The 17,313-nt window shown below is 33.8% G+C and overlaps 2 protein-coding genes across 2 annotated transcripts in view; both read right to left on the bottom strand.

Moving 5' to 3' along the window:
- Positions 1-2,463: 2,463 nt before the first annotated feature.
- Positions 2,464-9,106, bottom strand: LOC139974252 (fibrinogen-like protein A). Its single transcript, XM_071981262.1, has 5 exons — positions 8,949-9,106; positions 5,422-5,473; positions 5,002-5,171; positions 4,467-4,737; positions 2,464-2,994 (listed from the first exon to the last, which is right to left on the bottom strand). The coding sequence occupies exons 1-5, from the start codon at positions 9,018-9,020 to the stop codon at positions 2,765-2,767; spliced, it is 795 nt and encodes a 264-aa protein (XP_071837363.1). The 5' UTR covers positions 9,021-9,106; the 3' UTR covers positions 2,464-2,764.
- Positions 9,107-15,721: 6,615 nt separating this feature from the next.
- LOC139974245 (fibrinogen-like protein A) overlaps positions 15,722-17,313 on the bottom strand; it is a 52,197-nt gene continuing 50,605 nt past the window's right edge. The window contains exon 5 of the mRNA XM_071981252.1: positions 15,722-16,262. Within this exon, the coding sequence (XP_071837353.1) occupies positions 16,024-16,262 (239 nt within the window). The 3' untranslated portion in view covers positions 15,722-16,023. The remainder of the gene's footprint in view (positions 16,263-17,313) is intronic.

Genomic DNA, 17,313 nt, shown 5'->3' with positions numbered 1-17,313 from the left:
GAATGTCTTTGTGGTCTCTTCGATTCGGTGGTTTTACAGGTTCCATCTGTTTATCGCAATACTTTAGAATTCTTTCAACATTGATCGACAGCCGTACTCCTTGTTTGTAGAAATCCCTATGGTAATTGTACAAGTAATAGGGGAATGTCTTTGTGGTCTCTTCGATACGTTGGTTTACAGGTTCCATGTGCTTATCGCAATACTTTAGAATTCGGTCTGTACGCCATCAGCATGAAATCAAAATTTAAATACTTCAACGTTCTATTTCTTCACGAAAATGTTTACGTCCTCCTGAAGATACGGTATGTTAAAATTTAGTTTGTAAACGAGATTGCCATTACGCTGAAAGTGTGCACGGGTCGCAAGAATCAGGCTACATTACCAAATAGCACCCATCAAACAATTTTATCTATGTGCTATAATGTAAACCACTTCATCCGAACAAGTTCATGGTATTTTCTCGGGAGACAAGTTACGGCCAGTATATGGTGCAAAAGACATAATGTATCATGTTTATTTATTGTAAATAATTATTGCCTTACAATTATTACTGCTACGAAATTAGGAATACTAATAATACTAATAACATATAATATTGAGGCAGATGAGAATTTGATCTCAAGTGAGATGATGAATGTAATTTGATAGAATAAGGAAGGTGTTGTCGATACTGATTACGAAGTCGGCAAGATGCTAAAGAAGATACTTTGGAAGTATGAATGGTATGATAGTGTACAATGAATCGTGGTTATCATGTGCAATTTCTGAGTGTGCCTCGCGCTGTATGCCAGTATTCCATAAATATTCCTTTCGGAGATTCGAGACGTAACGGAACACTAAACATTACTGTAAACAAAATAGTTTGTTTTATATTAGCGATTCCTCTTTCGGGATTTTTCTTGTTAGCCCTGTTGAGATCTGAAGATAAGCAAAAGTCTTACGTATCGTCATTCCATTCAACAGTAGGGATGGAGATCCATTTATACATTAAAATATTGTTTAGTAATAGCTAAGCAACAATACGAAATACCGGTCTTTTACTTTCATGCCTTTTAATACCAACCTTAGATTTATCAGAGACATGAATCGATTGATATTTGTAAAGTTGTAGTCGTTAGTCTTGGCAATAAAAGGAGGGCTTTCCATGAGTAAAATAAGGGTGTCGCGTGTTATCAATATGCAGTATAGTGTAGCCAGAGGCTAGAAAATGAATTGGGTATCCACCTATTAAAATGATGCATCGTTATCTGCCTGATCGGCCTTATGTATCGGTTCAATGTAACCAGGGAGTTGTTCATAACTACTCCCTGATGTAACAGACTGACGTCGATTTGGGCTCTTGTCATTGGTCCATCCGAGGACGAGAAGGGCGACATTGCAAAGGTAAAGTGCGTTGTAATCTTCAATTACTTTGTTAACAACTACAATTTAACAACACAAAATTTGAATGGAAGAAACATTGCTAGGCAGTCAAAGGATTAAACAAGAAGCCATTGGAACATAAAAATATAAACTAGGTTACTGTCAATGGTTATCATTTCCAAATATGAGCAGTTGAAATGCAGAATAGGCTAGGGAAGGGTAGAGATTTACTTCGTAGGTGGTAATATAGTCATTGAAGTTGCTCCGTTCACTCTTAAAATCTTAGAAAATTAGAATTCAACTTAATACCAACTACATGATTTATTAATCGCAGTTGCGCAACCTGCGGTGAGGATGAGCTGGATATTAAAACAGTTTCAAATGGAATCATGCTACCCCCACCCTACCATCCTCCTCAACAGTTATACAATACCATGTGAATGAATAGCGAGTTTAATTTAAAGGTAAAGTATCAATAGATTCTGATTGAAAGCTAGTAAGAAGTCTGCGTCCATTGTGTCCATTGATGATGCAAGAACGAAAGGTTTCATCATCTTGTGATTATTTTTTCCTTTAAGGTGAGTTTCAATCGCATTGCAAACGTACAAGCCTAAAATAACACAAACCCCTCTCTCTCAAAAAGACATAAAGACTGCCAAAACTCTCGCAATATTTAATAAAATGTTTAAAACACATCTTTTTAGTTTTTCTACGTGATTTTGTCACTTTTATATACTCGTGGTTTTATCTAGACTGTTACTTTTGTATAACTCTATGTTATGTGCTTATCCTTTGTTTTGTTTTGTTTAGGTTTGTCTCGTGTTTTAACATTTTTGTGTTCGTATTTTACATACTGTTTAATTTTCGTTTATGTGTTTTCTAGACTTTTATTCCTTTGATTTCTCTGTCTTTTTGTTTTTATTTGTTTTAGGTTTTATAAAGCGCCTAGAGGCTTTTTGGAATTTGGCGCTATAATAAGAACTTATATATTATTATAATTATCATAAAAGCCTTAATCTGATGCCAATTGCAAAGGTATGATTTATTTTTAATATAGAGTAGTCTACTTTAAAAACATGTTTTAATAACAAGAAGAATATGTTCTTTAAATTTACGATACAATTTTATTATCTTCATTAAATAATAAGCATGAGTCTGTTTAGACATTAAGCAAACTAAAGCGAACTGCTGTTATAAAACACACATATTCTTTGACGTCTTTATGCATAGTAGAACTGAATTAAGAACCATCGATGAAGGTTTCTGCATCCACGTTTATTTTCCAAAATGAGCTTTGACGTCAGTTAAGTAAAATCATGTTCACCAATGAAAATTGCTCTTCAGTTGCTTCCATTTAATGTCGATCTTCATACAGCTGTGGTGACCTATTTTGTTTTCTTCTTTATTCAACTGGACGTATCTTTATTTCTATGTATTGGATGTTGTGATTACCGCCGGGAAAGTTATGCCAATGAGGACCAGTACTCCATGGATAATTGGGATAAGTGTAAGAACAATGATAATTGTACCACCAACCGTTATAACCACTAGCACAGTTGGCAGAATTAAGGTCATTGTCGCGATCTCTTGTTGTAAAAGCCATTCCTTTGTTGTAAGGCAAAGCATCGTAACCTGCAATAAAATAAAAGAACGAAATTGGTTAGAACTGTTAATTAATTATACGTTGTGTTACAATGTATGGAATCAATTGAATATTAAACCATAGGGCTAATGTATATGTTTTTTAAATGTTTATTTTCTTATTAAGGACAAATAAACGGCTGAAATTGCATTATTTTCACGTTTATCAAGATATGCTATTCCTCGAAGAGATAGTCTACTATTAAAATGTTGTATACCATATATAATCGGAACTGGATATGCTTTGCTGACTTTAAGAATGTACATTTCTGATAAATAAGTTTGCAATTGGGTCCTTTCCAATTTCATATTATACCGTATGTTGCACTGTAATAAAGTTGGGCAAATATTTTTCATTGCACTTGTAACCTATTGACTTAATTTTGCTTGTTTTGTGGCAAAGGTTTACTCTTATTTTTTGGTTGGATAAGTGCGTATTTATCGTGTGTATTTTAATTGTTTAAGGTCAAAGGTTTACCCAAATTTGGTTGGATACTTACGTCCCCAATATTTTTCCAACAAAATTTGGTTGTATGCAACGATATTAGTAATACTGGCTAGTTTTGGACGATGATTGTCAAATTTCAAAATACCGAAAAAGCCAATGTACTATATGTAACGTAACGGTCGTGTCTTGCAGCAATATCAGTGATTAATCCTATTATAATGTTGTATACCATATAGGCAATAGGCAATTTGTTTTCAGTTAGTAGGTTTTCTTTATGACTAGTTTTGAGAGAATTGGTCATCACAATAATTGTGTTAATAAGAGTTCTATATCTCCTTGTTCTTTAACTAAATCTTTAAAAATGCTGTCTCAAATAACGACTTGGTAACTTGTTTAACCATGTATCTTTGATAAATGATAAGAGGTTAAAAATTGGTAGACAAGAGTATTTGCGAATTACTGACACTATATTCGTTAGTTTAAACTTAAAATCAAACAAGAAAAAATTCATTGGATTATTTTAAAATGTATCATAATTTATACTTCATACGTCGGTGTAAGATGATTGGTGCTCTGCGTTGTTAAAGATATGATAAACTTCAAACCAAACTGCATCGAAATGTCACCTGTTCTGTTTGTGGTATTTGCACATATATTTTCAATGCCAGTTACATATTGAAGGATATACTGAAGGAGATACTCTTGCCAGGGAACCGATATTAAAACTGTATATTTAAATACTGCAGTCCATTTTAGCCAAGTACAAGTCACATTTGCTTTTTTCTTCTTTTTATGTGTATAAAACAATATTTTTGAACGGTGTCATTTCTATAAACAGTACCTACTGCGAGAAGCTGGAAAATTCCAATTTATAGTGCATTATATGTCAATTTCAGGAGTTACGGCAATCTAGGCGCATCACAAACGTCTCTCGCTCAGTGTAGCACATGTAGCCTGTATAAACACTCTATCAAACAACATAGCATACATCAGTACTATGAAATAAAATACTTACTTAGTGTACTTGTCGAGTCGTAGTCTCCAACATCCACCAGCTTGTACAAAGTTCCTTCATCGCTCACACGGAAAAGGTTGTACTTAGCGAAATGTGGATCACCGCTCTTTGAAACAAAGTCAAATCTTATTTCGTAGTCTTTCTGATTTGTAATGTAAGCTAGTTTCTCGTTACCCAGCCATAAATCGCGATGTGGAAAGCCAAAACCGTTTTTATAATCCTCCCAGTCACGATTGAATTCTACACCACCGTCCATGCGTCGCTGTATAACCTGTATATGTATCAAGAACATGTTTTAATATTAAGCATCATGAGTATTTCTTAATGTTTAAAGTACGTTCACATCGATCTTCATAAATCATAGGCATCATGTTACGTTGTTCTTTTTTGCAGGTATAGAACATTTGTAAACATGCACTCATACTAAACGAAAGTTTACGAGTCAATTCAATGGAAATAAACCAATTCATTTTATTTTATTTTACAGTCGTCTGTGAAAGCTGGGAAGCTAATGTAGACAGAGTTAAAATCATACCATCCAATTGCCACCATCTACAGTGTTGTTACAATACACAGGAAATGGTTCAAGGTATCCATCTGGTTGTATGAGGTAGACCCCGTCTGAAGATTCCCCGTCACATTGTTCAAAGACTTCCTTACAATCTCGAGGGTAGTCAGGTTGTTGATAGAAAAAGTAAGAAGAATCTGTGAAAGTACAACAAATTGTTCAAAGTTGTTACTATCTGAAAAAAATATACATATTTTCTTCTCCAACATGAGTCCTTGTTTTCATGCTCTGTTGACGGAAATTCACCGGTAACTCTGCCTTGTCCGTTTTTCACACCACTACCACCGTTGCAAACAAGGCTACTACATGCACTCCAGTAGAATCAACAATTCATTAGTTTTGTATTTAATTGGTCATTAACACAGTAAAATAAATTCACCTTCTTACCTGAATTAGTACTTCTCTTATTCCTTGTGAAACCTTCATTTCTCTCCATGTCCTGTATTGTAGAGAATATGTTTAACAGTCAAGCGAATTACACCGGTCGCAAACAATCATATCAAAAATTACAACACTTTTAAACGTAATAAGCAATTAAGATTTTAAATAATAAACAAGGACATCATCATCTTTTTTTGGTACCAAATTAAATGTAATTTAAGAGTAATTAATAAACTCAATACGCTTGATTTAACAAATATCAAATCATTCGAAAAAAAATCAAAACCTTCTACTTTTACCTTCACCAATTGAATGATGAAATTTTGAATAATTGAGCAAAATTGCCTACATAGATATGTGACTTTCACTTTAAAATTGTCAAAATCAATTGCAGAAAGTCTGTTAAATGGAAGGTATCAAATAAGCACACGGAAGGGGAATACTTAACTTCAATATTATATTTAGACTAAACAATTAACTTTTACCAAATCGCATATGCATGTGAGAAGAGGCAAGTATTGCCGTACTAAATGAAAACAAGGTTATTTTGACTCCAAGATAAATCAAATATATACCGATCTCTACTAAATTTTGCAGCTCCACCAATGTAGGCTGAGTGTCCAACACCTTCGCAAACTCCTACGATACTTGCGAACTATATATATATCTTGAATTGTTACAGAGATCTATAGATGCAGCTTCAATATGAGACTATGAGAAGCTCCCTTTTAAAGCTTCTTTAGTTCTTTGTTGCAAAGTTCTTGGCTTTCATACAATATGGAACAAAATGTGTGAGAGAATATAAAAAGCAATGATTTCTTTTATAGGAGAACCATCATAAATTAAAGAGGAAACATAACTTCACGGGACAAATTGAATTGTGCTCATTATTATTTCACTTGAATCTTAATAAAATTCGAAGTTGTGTTTTTTTTTACAACATGACCTATTATTATGTTTCTCAGTATAACAAGAATTTACTTGTCACTTCAAAAGAATAATATTAAAAATATAAAAAATAAAAGCGATCTTTACCAACGTTATTTCTTTCAACGGATGATTGAAATCTGATACACATTCAGTAAAGTTTAATCTAAACAACGGATATCTTTCAGAAAAGCAAAATAATGGTATGGGAAATATTCGACCTTTGTGTATAGTTAGCTAATACAATTTAACGAAAATAGCAAATTCCTACGTTATTCTTCAAAGCTAAAGCTACAGTTGAAGATAACGACAATTATAAACAATAATGCCAGTACGTTAAAGTTTTAAAGTTCAGTCATTTTTATTTTTCTTACAACTAAGCGAAATCACGACTGTAATAGCAATCTATAATACCACGTAATCGGCTCATTAACATAGGTCCAGTGTGTTTATACTATGAGTTAAGGGGGGGGGGTGAGTAAAACTTAAGTAGCATACAACTATTATGGGACCTAATATCAGTTGCCCTTAATATTTTGCACATAAAGCGGAAAAAAATCAAATAAATTTTATGGAATTTCTAACAAAAAAAAAACAATAATAAAACTAAAACTTGTAATTCTTCATAGTATTGATAATATTGGTAATCTATATTATTGACATTGTTACCATTGCTTATCAATTATTCATTTTGAATTAAAGTTAGTTATGATGCGTAAAGCTTTTGGCACGTTGTGAGTCATGTTTCGAAGAAAAATAAATCTAAATACTATATTAAGATATATTTTGGGAGATTTGTAATACTCTTAAACTCTTTAAAGAGACGTTAAATTAGATGTAATTCTGTTTAGTAGACAACATATTTTGCTTCATATAGTACTGTTAAAGATTGAAAGTTTACAGGATAGTAGTGGCACATAATGCAAAGGTCATAGAGAGTTAATGAAAAATGAAAGATAATGTTTAGAAGAAATACCTACTGACCAAAGGTAATATCAAAGGGTATAAAGATATACCTACTGACCAAAGGTAATATCAAGGGTATGGCGTTATCATAGAGACAGAGTTAACGCGTAACTTTATTCTAAAAAGTATAGAGAAACAATCAAGTTCCATGTCAACGTTAATGGATGGTTACACAAACGACCTCGATTTGTTGAATTTAAAGTTACTATCGCATCATACGTTTTCATAACTTAGAAAATTTTATATCAACCACGTGTTTGATTGCCAATGTTTTTAATATTACTTAAAAATCTTCTTACAGGTAAAACATCGCAACATGAGACATAAATTAAAACAAATCTGTTTAAGTTTAAATGTAATTTCAATGATTTTGATAAGGTACTGAATAAAGTTTTATAACATTGCAGTGAAATTTACAAAGCTATTTTGGAGGAATTATCTGCTACTTTTCGAAAATTGTTTTAGATATGAGACATTGTATAGATATATTTTTCCTAATAATATGTGTCATCGAATAAAATATTATATTTTAAAAATCCTCTTGCAAGTAATACATCGCAACATGAGAAAATTAAGTATATTTTGATTATTTTGCGAAGGTACTGAATGAAGTTTAGTAATATTGTTGTGAAATTTACAAAGGTAATTTAAAGGAAACAGCCGATACTGTTCGAAAATGTTTTAGATATTAGACATTATATACATAATTTTTTTTTAATAATCATATGTGCCACCGAGTAAAATATTTTATTTTATAATTTAAATAAAGAGAGAAGAAAAGAGAGAAGTATTTCTTTTAAACTGATAAATAAATTATAAAATGTTTTTAGAAGAACACTATATTAAGTGTCAACGATGTTCTTCTGTATAGGTAAAGCTTTTACGATTGCAAGAACGGTTATGCTTGTTTCGGTTATTAGTACATGTTGTAACAACCATGAATTGATCTGTTCTTCAAAATTTTTCCCTTCGATCAGTTTGCTCTAGTAGTCGTAGGGTTAGTATGAATTAATGAAAATACGAACGTGATGGACCGGTTTAAACCTCTACATTACACAATCTGGTTTAAAGTCTACCAAACATGATTGTTTGTAATTTTCGGATGCTCAATCTGAGCCATAATTCGATTACACACAGAACTGTAACATCAACTATCAACTGTAACGCTCTACTAGTTGACTCTCATGTTTTTCGCTCACTTTAGGTCCTTTGAGGTTTTATCCCTTTAACACCATCGTTCATGATGCGACCTTCCTGAACTAAAAAGATAATGTACTACCAGAAAATTAAATCCGAATTGAGTTTTCAGATAAATTAATCCTCAATGAGTTGTAACTATCAATCGATCGAGATTCATCAGACAGTTAAAAAAAAAAAACGTTTAACTTTCTTTAAGTTTGTTCAGTTGTTCGTTAATTAACTCAACTACCAGAAAATGTTAACAGTTTGGAAATAAAATTAAAACGAATGCATTGCAGAAAAAAAAAACATTAAGGACGGACGGCAATTTATACAACTTAAAAATCTAAATCACTCAGTTTCTATCACATCATGACAACAACAATTTAATGTTTGGTAATATAGTTAAAGTTTCAATACAAAATGAAGCATTCTATGAAATGAACAGATAAGAAACTTACCATTGTGTTTCCTGACACTTGGAGACTTGAGACAAAAGCTCCGAAAATACAGAATGAAATAAAAAGATGCATCTTGCCGAGTTGTTCTGGGCTGATGTTTTCAGGTTGAGAGCTCAAGAAGAAGTGATATTAAATCTCAAATTTTCCCCCATAGAGGTGTCTTGTGAATGACATACTGGGATAGATGATCATTCCCTAACAACCGTAAAGGTGAAGTTCCATCATGTGCAATACAATATACTTTTAATATGATAGCTGTATGTTCTAGTTATGTAGATGAGTTCCAATGACAACCGTACATCAAATAGAACATGTTAATTCTATCATTGTGAAGGAAAGGTTAACTCTTTAACGAAGTAAAAATTTATAATTATAAGGGTTTCATATCTATCATATCCTATTGGATAAATTTCATTGAACCTTTCAAAACGGAATAGGCCTAGACCTTTCTCACTTGGTTCTTGTTCAATATCAAATTATAAAGAAAATGTTCATATGAAATTTCAGTTGAAAAATTAATACATGTTATGCATGATTTTTTTCCACATGAAATAAGATATTATATTCACTTTCCTATTTCCTTCGTCGATACTAATTTTATAACGCTATACAGATGCTTCGTTTATTCGACAGCATGATCAATAATAATAATAATAAATGAACTTATAAAGCGCTAAAATCTACGAATGATTCAATAGCGCTGTACAACCCTAATAGAAAGCCAACTTAAAAAAAATGAGTCTTCAAGCAAGACTTGAACTGAATGAGAGTGGGAGAACTCCGCACAGATATGGGCAGACCATTCCAGAGCTTGGGCCCGGCTGATGGAAAGGCACGGTCGCCATAGGTTTTCAGTTTAGTTCTGGGAACAGTGAGAGTGAGTGTATTGCTAGAACGCAAGGTATAACGAGTATTGACCTGGAAGGACAGATCCGACAAATAGGCGGGTGCCATTCCATGAATGCACTTATACACCAGGAGCAGTACTTTGAACTTAATTCTGAATTCAACAGGCAACCAGTGCAAAGAATGGAGGATACTCAACGATGGTGTGTTGAAGTCATAGATGTCTACAACAAGCCTGGCTGCGCTGTTCTGCAGACGTTGCAGTCTCTGAATCAGATACCTTGGAATACCATGGAGCAAACTATTACAATAATCCAAATGGCTGTGAATGAATGAATGAACCAATGTACTCATAGTTCTAGAAGACATATGTGTCCTAATCTTCTTTAAATTAAAAATATAATAGAAACCAGTCTTGCAAACTTTACTGATATGTTTATCCATTTTCATGTGTTTGTCGAAAATAACCCCGAGGTTGCGGACTTGATCACAAGAAGCAATGGAAGCACCACCAACCCTGATAGATTTATTGACGACCTTTGTGAGCTGGACTGGAGTGCCGAGAATAATGAACTCAGTTTTACTATCGTTCAGCTTCAATTTATGAGCAGCCATCCAATCCCAAATATCAGAGATACAATTTTGCATAAGATTGAAAGCATCGATTTCTGTGGTGTTATGCTGCGGTTTAAAGCTGTGAATCAACTGAGTATCATCAGCATAAGCAAAACCTGTGTCCAGATGTGTAGAAATGACATTAAATAGAGATGATGTGTACAGTGTGAAACACAGCGGACCTAGACACGAGCCTTGTGGAACTCCATGCTCGACAGGGATTTCCTCGGAATATACACCATCTAGCGAGACAAACTGTGACCTGGTCCCAAGGTAATTGATGAATCAGTTGAGAGCAGTGTTCTTAATACCAAAGTCATGTTCCAAAATGTTCACCAAAACAGAATGATCTACCGTATCAAAGGCGGAACTGAGGTCTAGAAGTACCATAAGCACAACATTTTGTTTATCAATAGACTGCATGATTTCTGAATGAATCTTGAGCAAGGCAGTCTCAGTGGAATCGTGCTGTCTATATGCGGACTGAAATACAGGTAAAGGGCAATGACGATTACAATGTTGCAAAACTTGATTCGCTACAACTTTCTCCACAAGCTTGGAGATAAATTGGAGGTTACTCACCGGTCTGAGATTTTTCAATTCCGGTGGGAGAGTAGGCTTCTTAAGAAGAGGACAAACGCACTGAAATATTATTTCTTCCTAGTCTGTAGTCTTGACGATAAAAGAAGGAGCTTAATAATGGTAACATGGGTAGCCAGTGTGAACTTCTTCTCTTAGTTTCTGATGTGGTGGATATTTCAAAAGCTCAAGGCCACCTACAGATTTACATATTCTACGCAGTTTTGCAACTTGCGGAAAGGATGAGCTGGATATTACACCGCCACCAAGCCCCAAACTCCCTATGTGCATCCCCCTCCCCGACCCTTATATACTGCTTTCCCCTGTAAGCAATATCATGGGAGTGAAGAACACATTTATTGTGCTAGAAAGTAAAGTGTAAATACATTTTTGTTGAAAGATCGTAAGATGGTTGCGTCCTTTGTGTAAATCTCATGTTAAAGAATAGCAAAAATATCCAAGCAATGCGCATACTAGTAGTTGAGTTTAATATGAAAATTACGACAACAAATTGAAGGATACAGGTGATAAAGATACTTTTGACTGCAATGCAGTGAAAATGAAGGTATATATTCTTTCAGCTTTCTTTTATTCTTGCAATAACATATGTATTGGATTTTCCTGATCAATATAACACATATAGCGAATCTTTAAAGGTGAAAATACCGTAGGAAAAGTCTTAACAAAAACCTTTGCAAACGTCATGATTTTAATTGTCACTTAAAATGATAAGGATGGCATGTTCGTCAATAGACCATAAACTGCGAGTTTACAATGCTGCTTTCATACTTTTTGTTCCTATGAATGAATGAATGTATTTAATTATTCAATGCTGTAAAATACTATTGTTACGGGTCTTGTAGTTAGAGGGACTTGGCTTTGGCTTTAAGCCTCCTAGAAGTAGTAAAGCTGTGTGCATCTATTGGTGAATACATTATCACTCCGTTATTGTCTGAGTGTGCCTTTCGCTGAATCCCCGTATTCCACATATATTCCTTTTGGAGATTCGAGACGAAATGGAATATTTGAGGTAGAGGTGCCTAATTGGTTCTTCCAGAATACAAAACTTTAGTTTGGTGCTAAAATCTACTTTGTTTAAGGCGGCAAAATGTCGTGATTCTTGCTGGATCGAGGAACTGGTCTCCATTTGCTCGTTAGTTTTATCCTCGGCGTGCAGAATTATCCAATATCGTTGGTGACGTGACATTGTTCAGTTTTGTTTATAAAGATCGATTCTGGATGGATCATTGTTGAAGTTCATCCTCTACTGTTTATGGCATCATCAACCTTTTTTTACCAACATAAACCATTATTTTTTTTAGCAACATGGCGGTTAGACCGTTAATTAATTTGCGGGATGCATGTTAATTTATCAAGAATAAAAATCATGCATTTATTTAGGACAAATGTAGTTGTTAAGCTGTAATGACGGAGATATCAAACATGGCTAAATTTCACGTCAAGATTAAAATGTTAGTTTGAGATCTGTGTAGTGTTCAAGGACGTATTTTATAACTAACATAAATATGGACTTTCGAACTCAGTGATTTCACACCTGTGACCATCGTCACGACAAAGTCATCAATCGGTATAGTTTATATTTGTAGGTTTAGTTCTAAGTTGGAGGAGCAAATTCATGTCATTTGAAGACCATTGCTCTTTGAAAGTCACGACAATTCTTTCAACGTTGATCGATAGGGGTACTCCTTATTTGTAGAAATCCCTATGGTAATTGTACAAGTAGTAGGGGAATGTCTTTGTGGTCTCTTCGATACGGTGGTTTTACAGGTTCCATTTGTTTATCGCAATACTTTAGAATTCTTTCAACGTTGATCGATAGCCGTACTCCTTTTTTTGTTGAAATCCCTATGGTAATTGTACAAGTAATAGGGGAATGTCTTTGTTGTCTCTTCGATACGGTGGTTTTACAGGTTCCATTTGTTTATCGCAATACTTTAGAATTCTTTCAACGTTGATCGACAGCCGTACTCCTTGTTTGTAGAAATCCTTATGGTAATTGTACAAGTAGTAGGGGAATGTCTTTGTGGACTCTTCGATACGGTGGTTTTACAGGTGCCATTTGTTTATCGCAATACTTTAGAATTCTTTCAACGTTGATCGAAAGCCGTACTCCTTGTTTGTAGAAATCCTTATGGTAATTGTACAAGTAGTAGGGGAATGTCTTTGCGGACTCTTTGATACGGTGGTTTACAGGTTCCATTTGTTTATCGCAATACTTTAGAATTAGGTCTATACGTCATCAGTAAGAAATCAAACTTTAAATACTTCAACGTTCTATTTCTTCACGAATCTTGAAAACAACTAACATATTATCTTCCTACTAGTTAACCATGTTTAGCGTATGTATAATTTATGTAAAATATTTATGTAACATTTTATGTAAAATTTTTACGTCCTCCTGAAGATACGGTATGTTAAAATTTAGTTTGTAAACGAGATTGCCATTACGCTGAAAGTGTGCACGGGTCGCAAGAATCAGGTTATATTACCAACTAGCACCCATCAAACAAATTTATCTATGCACTATACTGTAAATCACTTCTCGGAACAAATTCATGGTGTTTTCTCGGGAGACAAGTTACGGCCAGTATATGGTGCAAAAGACAGAATGTATCATGTTTATTTATTGTAAATAATTATTGCCTTACAATTATTACTACTACGAAATTAGGAATACTTGCATGTGTTCTGTTAAGAAAAAAAACACATAGAAAATTACTTTGGTAGGTTTGACACTCAGAAGTCTGTCGAAGATCGTTTGTTCTAGTACCAGTATATAATAAGTTTCTTACTGAGTATTTGTAGTGTTACGCATGTAATATTGAGGCAGATGAGAATCTGATCTCAAGTGAGATGATTAATGTAATTTGATAGAATAAGGAAGGTATTGTCGATACTGATTACGAAGTCGGCAAGATGTTAAAGAAGATACTTTGGAAGTATGAATGGTATGATAGTGTACAATGAATCGTTGTTATCATGTGCGAATCTACTTTTTTCTCCCGCCGTTAATTTCTGAGTGTGCCTCGCGCTGTATGCCAGTATTCCATAATATTCCTTTCGGAGATTCGAGACGTAACGGAACACTAAACACTACTGTAAAAGAAATAGTTTGTATTATACTAGCGATTCCTCTTTTCGGGATTTTTGTTATTAGCGCTGTTGAGATATAAAGATGGGCAAAAGTCTAACGTATCGTCATCCTTTTCAACAGTAGGGATTGAGATCCATTTATACATTAAAATATTGTTTACAAATAGCTAAGCAACAATACGAAATACCGTCCTTTTACTTTTATGCCTTTTAATACCAACCTTAGATTTATCAGAGACATGAATCGATTGATATTTGTAAAGTTGTAGTCGTTGGTCTTGGCAATAAAAGGAGGGCTTTCCAGGAATAAAATAAGGGTGTCGCGTGTTACCAATATGCAGTATAGTGTAGCCAGAGGCTAGAAAATGAATTGGGTATCCACCTATTAAAATGATGTATCGTTGTCTGCCTGATCGGCCTTATGTATCGGTTCAATGTAACCAGGGAGTTGTTCATAACTACTCCCTGATGTAACGTGCTGACGTCGATTTGGGCTCTTGTCATTGGTCCATCCGAGGACGAGAAGGGCGACATTGCAAAGGTAAAGTGCGTTGTAATCTTCAATTACTTTGCTAACAACTACAATTTAACAACACAAAATTTGAATGGAAGAAACATTGCTAGGCAGTCAAGCGATTAAATAGGAAGCCATTGGAGTATACCAATATAAACGAGGTTTCTGTTAATAGTTGTCATTCTCAAATATGAGCAGTTGGAATGCAGAATAAGTGAGGGAAGGGTAGAGATTTACTTCGTAGGTGGTAATATAGTCATTGAAGTCGCTCCGTTTACTCTTAAAATCTTAGAAAATTGAAATTTAACTTAATACCAACTACATGATTTATTAATCGCTGTTGCGCAACCTGCGGTGAGGATGAGCTGGATATTAAATCACTCTCAAATGGAATCATGCTACCCCCACCCCTACCACCCTCCTCAACAGTTATACAATACCATGTGAATGAATAGCGAGTTTAATTTAAAGGTAAAGTATCAATAGATTCTGATTGAAAGCTAGTAAGAAGTCTGCGTCCATTGTGTCCATTGATGATGCAAGAACGAAAGGTTTCATCATCTTGTGATCATGTTTTCCTTCAAGGTGAGTTTCAATCGCATTGCAAACGTACAAGCCTAAAATAACACAAACCCTCTCCCTCAAAAAGACATAAAGACTGCCAAATCTCTCGCAATATTTAATAAAATGTTTAAAACACATCTTTTTAGTTTCTCTACGTGATTTTGTCACTTTTATATACTCGTGGTTATATCTAGACTGTTACTTTTGTATAACTCTATGTTATGTGCTTATCCTTTGTTTTGTTTTGTTTAGGTTTGTCTCGTGTTTTAACATTTTTGTGTTCGTATTTTACATACTGTTTAATTTTCGTTTATGTGTTTTCTAGACTTTTATTCCTTTGATTTCTCTGTCTTTTTGTTTTTATTTGTTTTAGGTTTTGTAAAGCGCCTAGAGGCCTTTTGGAATTTGGCGCTATAATAAGAACTTATATATTATAATTATTATTATTAAAGCCATAATCTGATGCCAATTGCAAAGGTATGATTTATTTTTAATAGAGTAGTCTACTTTAAAAACATGTTTTAATAACAAGAAGAATATGTTCTTTAAATTTACGATACAATTTTATTATCTTCATTAAATAATAAGCATGAGTCTGTTTAGACATTAAGCAAACTAAAGCGAACTGCTGTTATAAAACACACATATTCTTTGACGTCTTTATGCATAGTAGAACTGAATTAAGAACCATCGATGAAGGCTTCTGCATCTACGTTTATTTTCCAAAATGAGCTTTGACGTCAGTTTAGTAAAATCATGTTCACCAATTTAAATTGCTTTTCAGTTGCTTCCATGTAAAGTCGATCTTCATACAGCTGTGTTGACCTTTTTTTCTTTTCTTCTTTATTCAACTGGACGTATCTTCATCTCTATATATTGAATGTTGTAATTACCTCCGGGAAAGTTATTCCAATATGGACCAGTACTCCATGGATAATTGGGATAAGTGTAAGAGCAGTAACTTGGACTGCCTTTATACCACCAACCATTATAACCACTAGCACAGTTGGCACAATAAAGGTCATTGTCGCGATCTATTGTTGTGAAAGCCATTCCTTTGTTGTAAGGCAAAGCATCGTAACCTACAATAAAATAAAAGAACGAAATTGATTAGAAATGTTAATTAATTATACGCTGTGTTAACATGTAAGGAATCAAATGAATATTAAAACATAGGGCTAATGTATATGTTTTTTTAAATGTTTATTTTCTTATTAAGGACAAATAAACGGCTGAAATTGCATTATTTTCTCGTTTATCAAGATATGCTATTCTTCGAAGAGATAGTCTACTATTATAATGTTGTATACCATATATAATCGGAACTGGATATGCTTTGCTGACTTTAAGAATGTACATTTCTGATAACTAAGTTTGCAATTGGGTCCTTTCCAATTTCATATTATACCGTATGTTGCACTGTAATAAAGTTTGGCAAATATTTTGCATAGCACTGGAAACCTATTGACTTTATTTTACTTGTTTTGTGGCAAACGTTTACTCTAATTTTTTTGGTTGGATAAGTGCGTATTTATCGTGTGTATTTGACTTGTTTGGGGCAAAGGTTTACCCAAATTTGGTTGAATACTTACGTCCCCAATATTTTGCCAACATAATGTGGTTGTATGTAACGATATAAGTAATACTGGCTAGTTTTGGACGATGATTGTCAAATTTCAAAATACCGAAGAAAGCCAATGTACTATATGTAACGTGACGTTCGTATCTTGCAGTAACACATCTTTGACTTAGTATTTACAATATCAGTGATTAATCCTATTATAATGTTGTATACCATATATAACCGCAACTGCATACTTTTTGTTGACTTTAAGAATGTACATTTCTGATAATTAAGTTTGCAATTGGGTCATTTCCAATTTCATATTATACCGTATTCTGCATGTAGTAACAGAATAAAGCACTAAAGTGTTTCTTAGTACCACCAATTTGTAAAACAAAGCCTTTTGATGATTCTGACTGAATATCGTTGTTAATTTGAAATGGTTATATCCAAAACACATCAAGAGCGAAACAAACACAGAAGTCTTGATGTTAAACGTCAAGAGGCAATTTGTTTTCAGTTAGTAGGTTTTCTTATGACTAGTTTTGAGAGAATTGGTCATCACAATA

The sequence above is a fragment of the Apostichopus japonicus genome, chromosome 9, assembly GCF_037975245.1.
Source record: "Apostichopus japonicus isolate 1M-3 chromosome 9, ASM3797524v1, whole genome shotgun sequence".
Lineage (NCBI taxonomy): Eukaryota > Metazoa > Echinodermata > Holothuroidea > Aspidochirotida > Stichopodidae > Apostichopus > Apostichopus japonicus.
Note: the sequence above shows the minus strand (reverse complement) of the source record. Positions and strands in the feature narration are given on the sequence as shown.